Source organism: Microtus ochrogaster, chromosome 21 (assembly GCF_000317375.1).
Source record: "Microtus ochrogaster isolate Prairie Vole_2 chromosome 21, MicOch1.0, whole genome shotgun sequence".
Lineage (NCBI taxonomy): Eukaryota > Metazoa > Chordata > Mammalia > Rodentia > Cricetidae > Microtus > Microtus ochrogaster.
The window spans coordinates 5,853,107-5,868,102 of record NC_022022.1 but is presented as its reverse complement, the minus strand read 5'-3'; the positions used below and the strand labels follow the sequence as shown (position 1 = coordinate 5,868,102).

Genomic DNA, 14,996 nt, shown 5'->3' with positions numbered 1-14,996 from the left:
TAAGACGGCTGTGCCTCTCTTAGCACTTGACCCTGTTACTCCTCCCTTTGTCCAGTATGTTCTAATAAGCCCACCACAGGCCCGGGTCCCTCCTGTGCACTTGATCTGTGGCTAATCTGAGTTGGAATGTGCTCTAAGTGTAAAATTGGCCTCAGATTTTAAATACTCAAATTTTACATTTGTAATGTTTTAAAATGTTAGCTTAAATTGTCAAAACTAAGTTTACATTTTTATTTATTCATTTATTTATTTACTATTTATTTATTTATGAGAAAATAAAAAATTACCCATGTGGTTCACATTGTATTTCCCTTGGGTTGTACCCTTCTAGACATATATGCCTTTCTCTTCCTGGACTCAGTTTCCATCAGCTGTTTCCCCTGTCTGGCTTGATGCGTTTACAATGACTGGCTACTTCCCCCTTCAGGTATCCATTTGGATACTGTCTCAAAAGGAACCTCCTCTAGTTGATATAAAGTAACAGCTATTCTGGTAGTCCTTTCTTGAGGACATGCCACCAGCTGACACTCTGTAGTTCCGTGTTTATTATGTAGCCACCAAATCCAAGTGCTGCAAAATCTGCTTCAAGAGAAGTCACTTTTGTCCTATACGATGTTTTCCCTCCAGCACGGCCTCTGCTTCTTAGTGCTCAACCGATGTGTGTTGACAGAGTAGATGAAGTTTAAGCTCTGTACTAAGAGGCAACCAGGGCAAATGGGCCCATTTCACTCCCATTTCTGGTCAAAGCAAACAATGAAGTCCAGCTTCTAGAGAACCTTCTCAGGAGTCTGAACTGTTTCATGAGTCATTCTGTCAACGTTCAGAACTCTCATGGTTGTTTTTATTACCTGCCACGTGTTTGTGTCTGAGACTGTGTCTTAGTACCTCTTTGACCATCTCACCGTTTAGGATTTAAAGATTGTGTTTTGTCAGTTCATTTAGTGGGGATAAAATAGCCTTTTAATGAGCTGTTCAGAAATAGCTGTGGGTTTATAAGTAAGGTAATAAAACATCCTTATTTGTACCTGTTTTTCCTGACAGAATTAATTGCACCCTTTTAATTCTTAGCAGTGGTTTAAAGCTGGGTGCAGTGCTGCAGGCTTGTAATCTTAGCAGTTGAGAAGCTGAAGCAAAGTTGTGAGTTTGAGGCCAGACTGGGTTATGAGATCCTCTCAAACAAACAAAAAAAAAAAACCCAAAAACCCTGCTGATTTGATGTGAGCCGCGAGTTATAGAAAACTGCTTAGAAAAGTAACGAGAAGTTGATATTTTGGATTCATTAGCCCTACCCATTCCTCCCGTAAGAGCCTTCCTTACTCCATAGCCCTGTGAGCATCTCATCCTTTTCATGTCTAGATAAGCTTCGTCTCTGCCAAGAACCCTTTCTATATGCCCTGTCAAAAAACAGTCTTCTGCTGTGACCACTACCTCAGTAGACCAAGACTGTTGGGCCCGAGAACGAGAAACATTTGCCTGAATTGTACTCCGCACTGAACCTCACACAGTGCTCTGTGTTTTATACTGTTAGAAATGTAACAGGCTGCCCTGCGGAAACAGAAAATACCCGACTTCCAGAAAATACCTGACTTCCTCTGCTTAGGCTCTCGCAGGAAGATACTGTAACCCCAGGCCCTGGAGGGTGGTAAAGTTTAAAGGTGTGACGGAAAGATAGCAGTTCTTTCTTTCCTCTGATGAGAAAGGGGCTGGCGGGGAAGGAAGGATTTAATGCCATGAATTCTTTTTTTTTTTTTTTTTTTTTTTTTTTGGTTTTTGGTTTTTCGAGACAGGGTTTCTCTGTGGCTTGGAGCCTGTCCTGGAACTAGCTCTGTTCTGTAGACCAGGCTGGTCTCGAACTCACAGAGATCCGCCTGCCTCTGCCTCCCGAGTGCTGGGATTAAAGGAGTGCACCACCATCACCCAGCCATGCCATGAATTCTTTAGGTATCCAGTATTTTAGCTCATCGTGATCTTCAGGTAGAGTTTGATGGATTCTTAGAAAGTACATGTCCTTCCAGACTGTTATGGTTATGTTGTTATCTTTATTTTCCCCCTTATTTTTAATGACTTTGATTTATAGAGACCTGGATTTAACTGCTGTTTTGCCACATTTTGCTTTGCAAACAAGTGAGAATTTTTAATAGTTATAGATTTTTCCATTTACTGTAGATATTCTCACATGTATTTCTTTTTTCTTTTTCTTTTTTTTGTTTTTTGTTTTTTGTTTTTTTGAGACAAGGTTTCTCTGTGGTTTTCACATGTATTTCTTAAGGACAAGGATGTCTCTTATCAGCTGTAGATGAAGGAGATTTGGTGGCCAGAAATGCTGTTTCCTATTGTATGGCCCATATTTTAAAAGGGCTTCACATTTTCTAACAGTGAAAACAGGCTTCTTATAGGGTAGGTAATTGGAATATAACTTTGACCCTTCGATGACTTTGTTAATTTCCTGGTTAAAGCAAATATTTGATTGTCATAACCCTGTCCATTTTTAAGTGCCCCCTTTCTTTCAATTCTGCGTTATTTGCCTTCTCCTACCAAGTAGTGTCTGTGAGTATGGGCAGAGTGGGGACAACAAGGAGCCTAGTAGGGGTGGCAGTTTCAGATGCCTGGAAGCCATAGCTGCTGCACAGATCACCAGGTGACTTCCTGAAGACAATCCTGCTGCTTGCTAAGAGTGCTCTCGGAAAAAGGAGGCCCAGTTTGAATGTGAAAATCGAATGGGTTATTGACCGCATTCACTCAGTGTGCTTGTCTCCCTGCTGCCTCCTAGCCCCATCCTATAAAGTTACCTAAACAACAAAAGCTGGACTCAGATGGGACCGCTGTAACCCAGCCTGTTGCTGAGAAATCTGTGTCTGACTCCCGCTTGGAAGAGCTCCGGGACAAAGTCCAGCAAACAGAGGCCACCAACAAGGTATGGTCAGAAGGGCTCCAGCCCAGCTCCATCATCCTGCGTAGGTCTTGGGAGATGAATGCTGTGGCTTCCCCAGATCTCAGGGGGTATAGTTCATTTAAAAGGATAGTTGTCCACTGTATCTTTATGTCCTTGCTTGTATGTGTATGTTGAGTTGCATGTATACAGTAGGTATGCATTTGGTTGCACGTGTGCGCGTGTGTGGACCAGAGGTCAGTCTCAGGGGTTGTTCCCCAAGAGCTGTCTACCTTGAGCTACCTGGGAGATGCAGTCTTTCTCTGGGACCCGGGGCTTGAAAATTAGTCTAGGTTGGTTGGCCGGCAAGTTCAGGGACCCATCTGTTTCCACCTTCCCAGAGTTAGGATTGCAAGCATGCACCTTCCAAGCGTGGCTTCTTATGTGGCTGCTAGGTTCAAACTCAGGTCCTCATAGCTTGTTCAGCCCTTCCCTTTGCTTCTTATCAGGGTTTTAACTTGTTCCATACATACCCCAATTTCTGATGCCATCTAGGAATGAGATTAGACCATGTATGTAATCCTTAACTCCATGGCAAGGCTCTGAGGCCGGAATCTTGTGCTTTTGATTTTAGTGTAACTTCTTATTCCTCTTTAGTGCATAGATTTTAATGTCTGCCTGCAAGGCAATTGTCCCAAGAGGGCTCCTGAATACCTGCTGTAGTGTGCTGTGATAGTAACATGTCCTATGCTAGATCGCAGGCACTCCTTGGTTCTGTGAACAACCGAAAGAATAGTATGGCTGTCAGCACTGGTAGTGTGCAGTGCATGGCACTGAGGTGTTTGAGCAGTGGGGGAAGCAGTTCACATCTGTGCCTCTCTTCATTGTCAGACTCTCATGCTCACTGTATATGAGAAGGGAATAAGACAGCATGCCCTAAGACTTTCTCGAAACCCGAGATGGTCAGGACAGGTTGCTGGCCCGCAAGGTTAAAAGCCATCAAGGAGCTAACAGAGTTTTTCTCCTGAATTCAGATTCTTGAAGAGAAACTGAATGAAATGAGCTATGAGCTAAAATCTGCACGGGAGTCATCCCAGAAGCAAGACGTGACCATTCAAAGCCTCAAGGAGTCGCTAAAAAGCAAGCAAAGTGAGGTAAAATGTTATATGATCACAGACCCATGGGAAATAGGTCATCTCGTTTGTAGAGGTCACCCCTGTATGACTAGCAAGCCTTCTCATGGGAAACGGTCCCCTTAGGTATTTGGAATGATTCCGTTACTAGCATCTGTATGGGAACGATAGTGTAATTTATATGCACTTTGCTAACACGGGGGTGCTATCCCTCTCTCGTTTTCAGACCGAGGAGCTGTACCAGGTGATCGAAGGTCAAAATGGCACAATGGCGAAGCTTCGAGAAATGCTGCACCAAAGCCAGCTCGGCCAGCTCCATGTACGTGAGGGCCCAAGGGCCGCAGGCAGGGCTGGAGCCCCCGGGTTGCACAGTCCTCTCAGGCACTCAGGACTTTTCCTCCTCGTGATTGTGATTAGGATTCTGCTCTTTTCAGGGCTCAGAGGGCGGTGCCCCAAGTCAGCAACAGGTAGCCCTGCTTGATCTTCAGAGTGCCTTGTTCTGCAGCCAGCTTGAAATCCAGAAGCTCCAGAGGCTGCTGCGCCAGAAAGAGCTGCAACTGGCTGATGTCAAGCGATGCATGCAGTTCGTCGAGGCTGCAGCCCAGGAGAGAGAGCAACAGAAGGAAGCTTCTTGGAAACACAACCAGGTAAATCATTTACCGGTTTATTGCTCCCAAGGCTGACTTTGCCTGGCAGGACGGTTTGTGCTGAACCTGAACCCTTGAGTCATTGGCTTGCCTAATTCAGTTCAGTATTTGTTGCCCCTGGGTCATGTACCAGGTGAGCAGACTGTGTCCTGGAGACACAGAGGTGACTATCAGAGACTCTGCCTCTTCAATTATTTAGTTTAATAGGAGAAGCAGTCACATGACAGAATTTCAGTGGGACAAGTACTGCCAAAGAGGCAGCTTTATGTTCCAATAGCAGTGATTAGGGGGGGCTAAGGAAAGAATTTGAGATTCTTCTGCCTCAGCATTATAGGCAGGTGGCCTGCTTGTCTTGAAAGTATTCTGACCTTCATACCAAATGATCATGAGGGGAGCTTACTTTTAAAGAGGACCTGTGTATTTTAGGAGTTACGAAAAGCTTTACAACACCTCCAAGGAGAGCTGCACAATAAGAACCAACAGATCCATGCTCTGGAGATGGAAAAATACAATGAGGTTCGAATCCGGGAACAAAACATCCAGCACCTCCATCAAAGCCTGAGTCTCAAAGAACAGCTGCTCCGGGTGAGTTCTCAGATGGAAGCCAGGTTTCTAGAGCTCTCATGTGCCTGCCTCAAGGCCCGCCCTGTGCCTCGTGTGTGTGTGAGTGCTGGAAACACGTCAGTGAGTAGAACATACAATCCATGAAGCGGCACACTCCCCAGCAAATCAATAGCTGTGTGTACACATGTAATCCGTGAAGGCAGGGCTCAGCAGACAGAACACCTCTGAGTCACACGACAGAAGATGTGCTCTTCCACAGAGTTCAATGACGGAATGAAAATCTTCGGGACAAATGGGGCACTAAGAGATGCAATCAGTTACCTACTCTAAGCTTTGGGTCCGTGCCGCATCTTCTTTTGGGAGATACCTTTGTGTTGTATCTGGTTTTGTTTTGTTCTAGGACAGGGTCTGACTATGTGGCCCTGGCTGACCTGAAACTCTGTAGTCCAGGCTGCCCTCTAACTTACAGAAATCCACCTGCCTCTGCCTCCTGAGTTCTGGGATTACAGGGATGCTCCACCAGGCCTAGTTCAAAATCTTTTGCCAGATCTTTCCTGACACCATTAGGCAGAGTCAGGCAGTGTGTCCTGTGTTTCCATGAGCAGACTAGCTCGCCTGTTTGTCTTTTGTAGAATCATTAACAATTTATATATCTGTTATCTCTGAGTTTTTTGTATATGTGTGCTAAATAACAAATTTCTTGAGGAAAGAAATGAAGACATTCACCTAAGAGGTAAAGGAATAAAGGAAAATGCTTTTGTCTTGCTAGGAATTTCAGGAACTCCTGCAGTATCGAGATAACTCAGACAAAACTCTGGAAACAAATGAGATGTTGCTTGAGAAAATGCAGCAACAGATACAAGACCGAGCCGCCGACCTGGAGGTACGCAGCCAGTTCCCCCACTGCACTGCCAATTGGCCTCCCCGCGTCTGGTGTCTAAATGAAAAAACCTCGGGTTTTCAGCTTTCTGTTCTTCCCCTTTTGGAATCTAACTGATTAAAGACCAGTTCAGCGAACCCGGAACTTAGAGGCCTTTCTTTCCCTACAGCGGGCTATAGATGAGAAGTTCTCCGCTCTAGAGGAGAAGGACAAGGAATTGCAGCAGCTTCATCGTGCGGTGAGAGAGCGAGACCATGATTTAGAGAGACTGCGTAGTGTCCTGTCCGCCAATGAAACTACCATGCAAGTAAGAGCCAAATCCAACTTGCTCTCTTTCCCCAGCCCCCTCGTCGCTTTCTAGGCCTGAAGCATCAGCTGCTCCATTGTTCTCTGAAACCCAGAGTTTCAAAGCCAAAGACCAGTAGCATTTACTCATCCCTCCTCCGGCAGTAGGGAGGAGGCTCCGAAGTCTCTTTTACGTTATAGACTTAGAGGGGAGCACTGCATGGTGAGTGCTCTCTGTGTGGCTCTGACTTCTCATCCTTGCCTATTCATATGGAGGTGCACACACGCTTTTCTGTGAGCATTGTGGGACATATGGATACACATATATTTTATACTGCGTTTTTCTCTCTGATTTTACATAGGTATCAATGTATTATATGACTGCTTCTTAGCATATACTTTTAGGTTTTTTTGCAGACTTTATTTTAGACCCTGTGTAGCTACTGTCTGTCAGTTATTAAAGAGGCCATTCACTTTTTCCCTGGGGAAACTGCCCCTCCCACAGTCCAATTGTAGCACACATTCTGTATTTCCCTCGCCATCAACCACATTGAAGGAAAATACTGCTTTGACACTCTGTTTTCTTACCAGAAGGGACAGGTGGTTGTGAGTTAAAGCTGGGACTAATTCTCTTATCCTGAGAATGCGGGAGGCCCCTTTGGCTTATGTTTGCTGTATCTGTCCCTGTAGAGTATGGAGAGTCTCCTGAGGGCCAAAGGCATGGAGCTGGAGCAGTTAACTGCCACCTGTCAAAACCTCCAGTGGCTGAAGACAGAACTGGAAACCAAGTCTGGCCGCTGGCAGAAGGAACAAGAGAGTGCTCTCCAGCAGTTGCAGACATCCCTGCGCAACAAGGACAAAGAAATGGAGGCAAGGCTTCCAAACTCCAGGGCATCGGTTTAGGGATGCTAGGCTCAGGCTCAGGCAGTGCTCTCTGGGCCTCCAGAGCCAGCCACCCAAGCTTTCAATTATATTCTGTCCCTGGGCGAGCGACTACCTTTCCCTGAATTCTCTTTACAACCATAACTTAGCATGTCTTTTATCATTCTCAGAGAGGCCGTATGAGAATTAATTAATTAGATCTAAAATACAGCTGTATTATAATAGTTAGGATGTAATTGCTGGGTCAGGCACTGTTTTAAGAGCTTAATGGAAATGGACTTAGTGAATCCTCCCAAGGTCGTGAGGGCACACTCTGCTCTGAAAGCAAAGACCTAGGCACTTGAGGCTAAGTAACTTGTCAGAGCAGCAGGGCAGAACTGCAGAGCCGCTTCAGTCCAGCCAGCAGGGCTCCACGGTTGGAGCATCATCTGCTGTATGTCTGTAGACTGGCAGCTGTAGTGCATTACTCTTCTCACGAATACCATTTCCTTCTCACTTCATGTCCAGGCTGGCTCCAAGCTTGCATTCTCCTCTTAGAGGCTTGTGGGGCTTGGGCTTGCAGGAGTCGCGTGCCCCCTCATGCAGATCCTCAGTCCATTAGCCCTCTCTAAAGTTATGCTGCAGAGGAAGCAGATGAGCTGAGTGTCCTTTTGCTGCACCCTCCCTTAACTGTTATGTGCCCAAGCATAAGGAAAACTGTTATCTCAGAAATCATTGTGAAGCTGCCAATATTTCTCCGTATTGTTCATATTCGTTCACTGAGTATGCATGTCCAGCCTTCCAACTCATCGACCTGTGCTAGGTCTGGGGGCACAAAGGATGAGACATTAGAGTGTTCCCAAGAATCTTGTAATTACGTCACAATGGGTTCTTACAACCCCTTCAGTGGTGGCAGAGGAAATTCTGTCCTCCGGGAATTTACACCAGCCATCCCTTTCCCATTAGGAACTCCGGGCAACACTACTCTGCAAACTCGAACCCTGTCAGAGTGAGATAGCCGAGGAGCTGTGCCAGCACCTGCAGCAGAAAGAAAGGATGCTGCAGGACCTCCTGAGCGATCGGCGGAAACAAGCTGCGGAGCATGAGATGGAGATCCAGGGGCTGCTGCAGTCCATGAGCACCAGGGAGCAGGCGAGCCAAGTAAGCGCTAATGCAGAACCAGACAGGGACCCTGCTACTCTCGTGGTCAGCAGACGGAAAGTGTCTGGAGCTGCCGCTGTGGGCTTGCTCTCTCCACAGTCTGCTTGGCAGTTCTCCATCAGTCTGAATGAAATGGTTTGAACACTGCATCTGGAAAGTGGCCTAGACAATACATGTATCCAGTATTTTTGTTTTCTTAATCTTCTGATTTTTTCTGAGAGAAAGAAGAATAGAATTCTGAAATACTATCTAAGTTATCAGGTCTTGATAGTCCGTACCTCAAAAGAGTCCAAATTTTCCATCCTGAAGATATGTATTTTTAATTGTCATTTAGAAGTTGCCAGCTTTGGCTTCATCCCAGAGAAAGCTGGTGCTATAATTTAGCTAACATGGTTCCAATTCATTATCTCAATCCCCTAAAAGTTTACAATTATGCTTGTATGTTGGAGGAGGCCGTTAATTGGTTCCTGGCCGCTTAGCCCCAAAATAATCACACAGAAACTATATTAATTAAATCTCTGCTTGGCCCATTAGCTCTGGCTTCTTATTGGCTAACTCTTATATCTTAGTTTAACCCATCTCCATTAATCTGTGCATCACCACGAGGTCCTGGCCTACCAGTAAAGTTTCAGCACGTCTGTCTCCGGCAGTGGCTTTATGTCTTCTCACTAACTCTGCCTTCTTCCTCCCAGCATTCAGTTTAGTTTTCCCCGCCTACCTCTGTTCTGCCCTGCTCTGCTATAGGCTCAAAGCAGTTCTTTATTAACCAATAGTATTCACAGCATACAGAGGAGAGTCCCACACCAATTGTATGTATACATGATGGTATAGATGATGCATGTGTAGGCACATGTGCAGTGGTGCAATGATGGAAATCAGAGAGCAGCTATGTGGAGTTCATTCTCTCTTGCCACCTTTACATGAGGTCCAGGGATCAAATTCAGGTCACTGGATTTCTATGGGAAACACCTTCACCTGCTGAACCATCTTGCCAGCTCTAAATGCATTTCTATACATTAATGGTCACACATGAGTTCTAGGTCTTCCCCTTGTATCACTATCACCTTAGAAAATTGGTAGAAATACACTAGTTTGATTGTTTAAATTTTCTCTATTAATTGATGCTTTCATACAATTATATAATATGTTGGTCAGTCCCAAATTTTCTTTTCTTCTCTATCCCCATTCTCACTGGGATCAACCACTTATTTAAACAAAGTGAAACAAAGCAAAAACCTATGGGACCCTCAGAAATAATTTTTCTGCTCAGAATTTATAAAGAAAAATAGTGGAGTAGAAAGTCTTTCCCAGGCAGAATTGTGTGCACAGTAAACAGCATTACTGGACCAGATAAGACACCCTGAAACAGGTTCTCCAAGGTCAGATTTGGGCCAGAACTGGCCTAACAAATGACTTCCTTTACTCTAGTTGCTTCTTCAGCCTCAATTGCCTTTTCCCCAAACATTTGTATGGCTGAGTTCTTTGCCAAACATGACCTTATCACACTGGCCTCTCTATCTAAAATATAATCCCATGGACAAAGAGTGTGGACATTCAGTCTTGATGAGTACCACTGATCACAGTGGCACAGAGTCTTGGTTAGGAGCTCTGTGCCATTTACCTGCTGACACACACAGTGACTGGTGGCTGAACTGATTAGTGATCATCCACAATGTGCACACACGTATCAGAGCAGCTTGTTACATGCCTTGAATACATACAGCTTTTATTTGCCATACATACATATATACATGCAAATTTTATTTAAAGTGTATATGGGGGACCCTCCCTCCACTCTCCAAATCCTTCTACTATGCTTGATTTTGCCTGATGCACTTCCTGCTACCTAATATATCCCCTTATGTTTTTCCTGTTTTCTCCTCCTCAACAAGAATGTATACTTCAAGCTCCACTTAATGCTAAATACCAGGTACCCAAACATGACTTGCCAGGAATGGGCACTCAGTATATACTTACTGAGTATACACACTTCATGGGTGCTAGAGAGATGGCTCAGTATTTAGAGCACTCTTGCAGAGGACCTGGGTGCAGTTCCCAGAACCTTAGGTGATTGATAGCCATCTGTAACTCCAGTTCCAGAGGACCTCCTCTGGCCTCTGTGAGCACAGACATGCAGGCAGGCAAAACCATCATGCACATAAAATAAAAATAAATAAGTCTTTAAAGAACTGTGAAAATGTTTTAGTTGTTTTACTGTGATATCTTTCTAATAATGTTTGTTATGATTCCTTTCTTACTAGGCTGCTGCAGAGAAAATTGCGCAAGCCTTCCTGGAAAGAAACTCAGAATTACACGCCCTGCGCCAGTACTTAGGGAGAGACCTTGGCGCCTCTCGGGCGCCCCTCTTAAACCAGCAAGCTGAAGTCAGCCCCCACCTGGGAGATCAGACTGATCAAGTAAGAACTGTAGACTCACATTCATGGCAACTGCATTTCCTTTTTACATTTGAGGCATTTTAGTGAGACTGTTCAGTCTGTCACTGTGATCATAGTCCCTATGTCTTTCTAAACCCCACAACCCCTCCACTTTACAGAGCTCCATGCAGATGCCCTCTGGAGATGATAGCACCTCGCTGACTGCTAGGGAAGATGCCAGCATGCCCAGGTCCACGTTAGGTGAGCACCAGTTCTGCTTTGAGAGGATCCCGTTGCTTTTCCTTGCCCCATTGCTGTTGAGTACATTCAGCCAGGATACATCATGATAGTTCAGAAAACCAGTTTGGTGTCCCCTGAAATCCGGAGACTCATCACTTCTAAGAAAAACTGCCCAAACCTTACAAGGGTTAACTCATTGTTAAACCAACTTACATATTAAAAATTAAATGTTAATTTCAGAAGTTAAATATATAAGAAGGTATACTCGGAAGCCCATCTGTATCCCTGTTTCTCTCTCGTTTCTACTCACTCTCTGAGTGAAATAAGTTTCGTTTCTGGGTTGTCCTCCTTTGTATGCTTTTAAAAAGTAAGCGGGTGATCTACATGTGTATATGGATAAGTGTGTCGTTTCCTTCTTCGCCTACTAAATGTATTCTTTTGCATCTATATTTAGTATCATTGAAATCCAGATGTTCACCAACTTCATTCTCATGTTTTTCTCAGCTGTGTAGTGTAGTCTGCTGGACAAATGTGTGATAGTCTATTCCGTTCATCCTTTTTAGCATATAGATTGATTGTGGGGTTTTTAGTATAAATATTGTTACACATTAAAGCAGGTTCATACATTTTCTAAGTGCTGCGGGGCAGCAGAGATCACAGCATGTTTCAGTGATTAAAAGTCGTGTTGTGCATTCATTTCAGGAGACTCGGACACAGTTGCAGGGCTGGAGAAGGAACTGAGTAATGCCAAGGAGGAACTCGAGCTCATGGCTAAAAAAGAAAGAGAAAGCCAGGTAAGTTTGTCAGTGAAGACCAGTCACGGATTCCTGTTGTTTCCTTCAAACTGGTTTCTACTTTAAACATTCCAATTCTCCATGTATAATGCCTGGCTCCAAATGCAAGAGACACCTTTCTTCTTTTTGGAGAGGAACACAAATTGTTGTATGACTTCATCACCTCAACAAGATGCTTTCACTGCAATGGAGGCATCAGATCTTTTTGCTTCTTTCTCCTCTTGGTAAGCAAAATAAAATAATTGTAAGGCACTTTTGCCGAACAGAAGTGTGTGTAGCTCCTGTCTAACATGATGGCATCGGATGCATGAACTCTGCAGACAGTGAACAGGAGGTGGGCAAGCATGAGCAGTGCTGTGCACTGAGCACTCTTCCTGTGCTCTGTGCTGGTCAAGTGAAATGGTGGTATCATCACTAATAGGAAATACCGTTTTTTTAACACAGATATGGGGTCTAACGCCTAAATTGAGACTTAAATTCAAGTCTTAAAATGCTGATTGACCAGTAGCCAGGCAGGAAGTATAGGCAGGGCAACCAGACTAGGAGAATTCTGGGAAGAGGAAAGGCAGAGAGTCAGTTACCAGCCAGACACAGAGGAAGCAAGATGAGAATGCCTTACTGAGAAAAGGTACCAAGCCACATGACTAAACATAGATGAGAATTATGGGTAAATCTAAGTTGTAAGAGCTAGTAATAATAAGCCTGAGCTAATAGGCCAAACAGTTTATAATTAATATAAAAGCCTCTGTGTGTTTCTTTGGGACTGAATGGCTGCAGGACCAGGCAGGACAGAAAGCTTCATCAATATATTGTGCTGACTGATGGCAAGATTCCTTTGTAGTAGCAGCATGCTCTTCACCAGGAGGCCTGTAGTTTAGTGATCCCTGGTGGTGTCAGCAGCTATAGCTGCTCAATACCTTAGTAATTCATTAAGCGGTATAAAATACAGACATTCTAAATCCACCATGTTTTCATGTATTAGCTGAAGTATTCACATAAAATTAACAGCATTTCTTCTTGCTTCTGCTAGTTGTAACCAACTTTTAAATATCCCAGTGACCCCATTAATTAAATTTGTTATTTATAGTAATAGAAGATATGGAAAACATTCTTACGGTTTCTTTTAGAGTATCCTTTGATTGCACACTCATGTTTTATTGATTTGACCTATGGCACTCTTCTTGTGTTACTGACTGGTTGTAATATGCCGTGAGACAGCATTCTCCTCTCCTGTTGGTTTTTTCTCTCCACAGATAGAACTGTCTGCTCTACAGTCCATGATAGCTGTACAAGAGGATGAGCTGCAGGTGCAGGCTGCTGACTTGGAGTCGCTGACCAGGAACATACAGATCAAAGAAGACCTCATAAAGGTCTTTCACAGCTTTTCAAAACCACTGGAATAGTGTATGCCTCAGCTAGCTGGAGGGCATCCTCACACAGGATCCTGAATTCTCTGGCCTTGAACTAGAGCAGAAGGATCTGCCCCTTGCCCCTCTGCTGTGTGACATCATCACCGTTTTCATGTTTGCTTCTATTTTTTCTAGGACCTGCAAATGCAGCTCGTTGACCCTGAAGACATCCCAGCCATAGAACGTCTGACCCAAGAGGTCCTACTTCTTCGGGAAAAAGTTGCTTCAGTAGAACCCCAGGGTCAGGAAGTTTCAGGAAACCAGAGACAACAGGTGAGTTCTTGGGACACAGGTTCTTCTGTAGCTTCTGCCCCGTAGCTAAGCTTCTCAGTGCAGAGTCTTCAGAAAGTCTGTGTGCCTTGCCTGTGTACCTGTCTGCACGGCCCTCTTCCTACCCACCTCACTCCAGTCTGCACTCCTGACTGCTCTCTCTCTGCCGGCTACACGTTCTTACGGCTCGTCTTCAGCATGGCTTACGGCTCTGGGTGGGGAGTGTCTTTCCTAAGCTTTCCCCTAGATATAGACCAGCGTGTGTGACAGCATGGAGCTGCTCAGTGAGTACCGAGTGAAAGGGCTTCAGAAAGAGCGCTAAGTTGTTGGTGCTTCTGTCTTATCATCCATCTTCCTGCATCCTTCCATCTTAGACCCTTCCCTTTCTCTAGGCTCTCCCTCTCTCAGTTCTCGCTCCCATGGTGGAACTTGACTGATAGTGTTTAGGGTATAAAATGCTAACAGGTGTAGTATTGATGTGAAAGCCGTGAAAGCTGAAGTGATACACTGACAGTCGGTCACCGTGCGCGCTCATCCCGCAATCTGCCTCTCAGGATTTCCCATGGCTCTGTGGCTCACTTTGCTCTTCCCACTTTGCTGCCTCTCTCTTCCTTAGCTGCTGCTGATGCTAGAAGGACTGGTAGATGAACGGAGTCGGCTCAACGAGGCCCTGCAAGCCGAGAGGCAGCTGTACAGCAGCCTGGTCAAGTTCCATGCTCATCCGGAGAAGTAAGAGAGCGGCCGCCTGGCTCACTTACCTTCAACTTTCATTCTGTTTCTTTCTTTTTTTTTTTTTTAAATCAAGTTTATAATGATAAATAGATGTTTTATAATACCAAAGAGGAGGAAATAGGAAGTTACCCACCTTGTGATTTGTTGTATGGCTTGACCTGAGCTTCGGGGTCTGAATCTTAAATTAGAAATGGGATTTCCCATTGTTACTGCAACAAGGGTGCAGGCCTTGCTTATCCTCCAGCAGCGAACACAGGTGCCACACCAAGACTACACTTGTTCACTTAACCCTCGCCTTTGAGACCAGTTACCTTAGGAAGTCTGGTGGCCCAAGCAGCATAGACGGCTCTTTGGGAACATGCCGACTCCTATACTTGATGGCTAACCCATTTTCCTTCCATGTGGCCTGTTTAATCAGCTCTGAGAGAGACCGAACTCTACAGGTGGAACTGGAAGGGGCCCAGGCATTACGCAGTCGGCTAGAAGAAGTTCTCGGAAGAAGCCTGGAGCGCTTAAACAGACTGGAGAGCCTGGCCGCCATTGGAGGTGGGGAACTGGAAAGTGTGCAAGTTCATCACAAGCATGCCTTCTGAGCACTGGCACTGGGTCACACTGCAGCCCGGGATGGAACCCTGTTCACACTAACCAGAGAAAGTCGTGTCTGACCGGACAGAAAGCGTGTGACTTACTAATGGTAGGATTGTGGTCACTCGCGGCTCCAGCAAAGGGAAGTCACCGTAGTGCCCCTGAGCTTCACTGCGCTGCTGTCTCCGTTA

At 45.0% G+C, this 14,996-nt stretch overlaps 1 protein-coding gene across 9 annotated transcripts in view; it reads left to right on the top strand.

Moving 5' to 3' along the window:
* LOC101998700 (myomegalin) overlaps positions 1-14,996 on the top strand; it is a 213,274-nt gene that overhangs the window by 142,693 nt on the left and 55,585 nt on the right. For all 9 annotated transcript variants that reach the window (XM_026783905.1, XM_013349910.2, XM_013349909.2 and 6 more), the window contains 16 exons: positions 2,771-2,914; positions 3,904-4,023; positions 4,229-4,321; positions 4,437-4,649; positions 5,076-5,234; positions 5,983-6,096; positions 6,263-6,400; positions 7,069-7,248; positions 8,206-8,400; positions 10,662-10,817; positions 10,955-11,036; positions 11,718-11,809; positions 13,063-13,179; positions 13,354-13,491; positions 14,105-14,217; positions 14,639-14,766. In XM_026783905.1, coding sequence (XP_026639706.1) covers positions 2,771-2,914; positions 3,904-4,023; positions 4,229-4,321; positions 4,437-4,649; positions 5,076-5,234; positions 5,983-6,096; positions 6,263-6,400; positions 7,069-7,248; positions 8,206-8,400; positions 10,662-10,817; positions 10,955-11,036; positions 11,718-11,809; positions 13,063-13,179; positions 13,354-13,491; positions 14,105-14,217; positions 14,639-14,766 — 2,182 coding nt within the window. The remainder of the gene's footprint in view (positions 1-2,770; positions 2,915-3,903; positions 4,024-4,228; positions 4,322-4,436; positions 4,650-5,075; positions 5,235-5,982; positions 6,097-6,262; positions 6,401-7,068; positions 7,249-8,205; positions 8,401-10,661; positions 10,818-10,954; positions 11,037-11,717; positions 11,810-13,062; positions 13,180-13,353; positions 13,492-14,104; positions 14,218-14,638; positions 14,767-14,996) is intronic.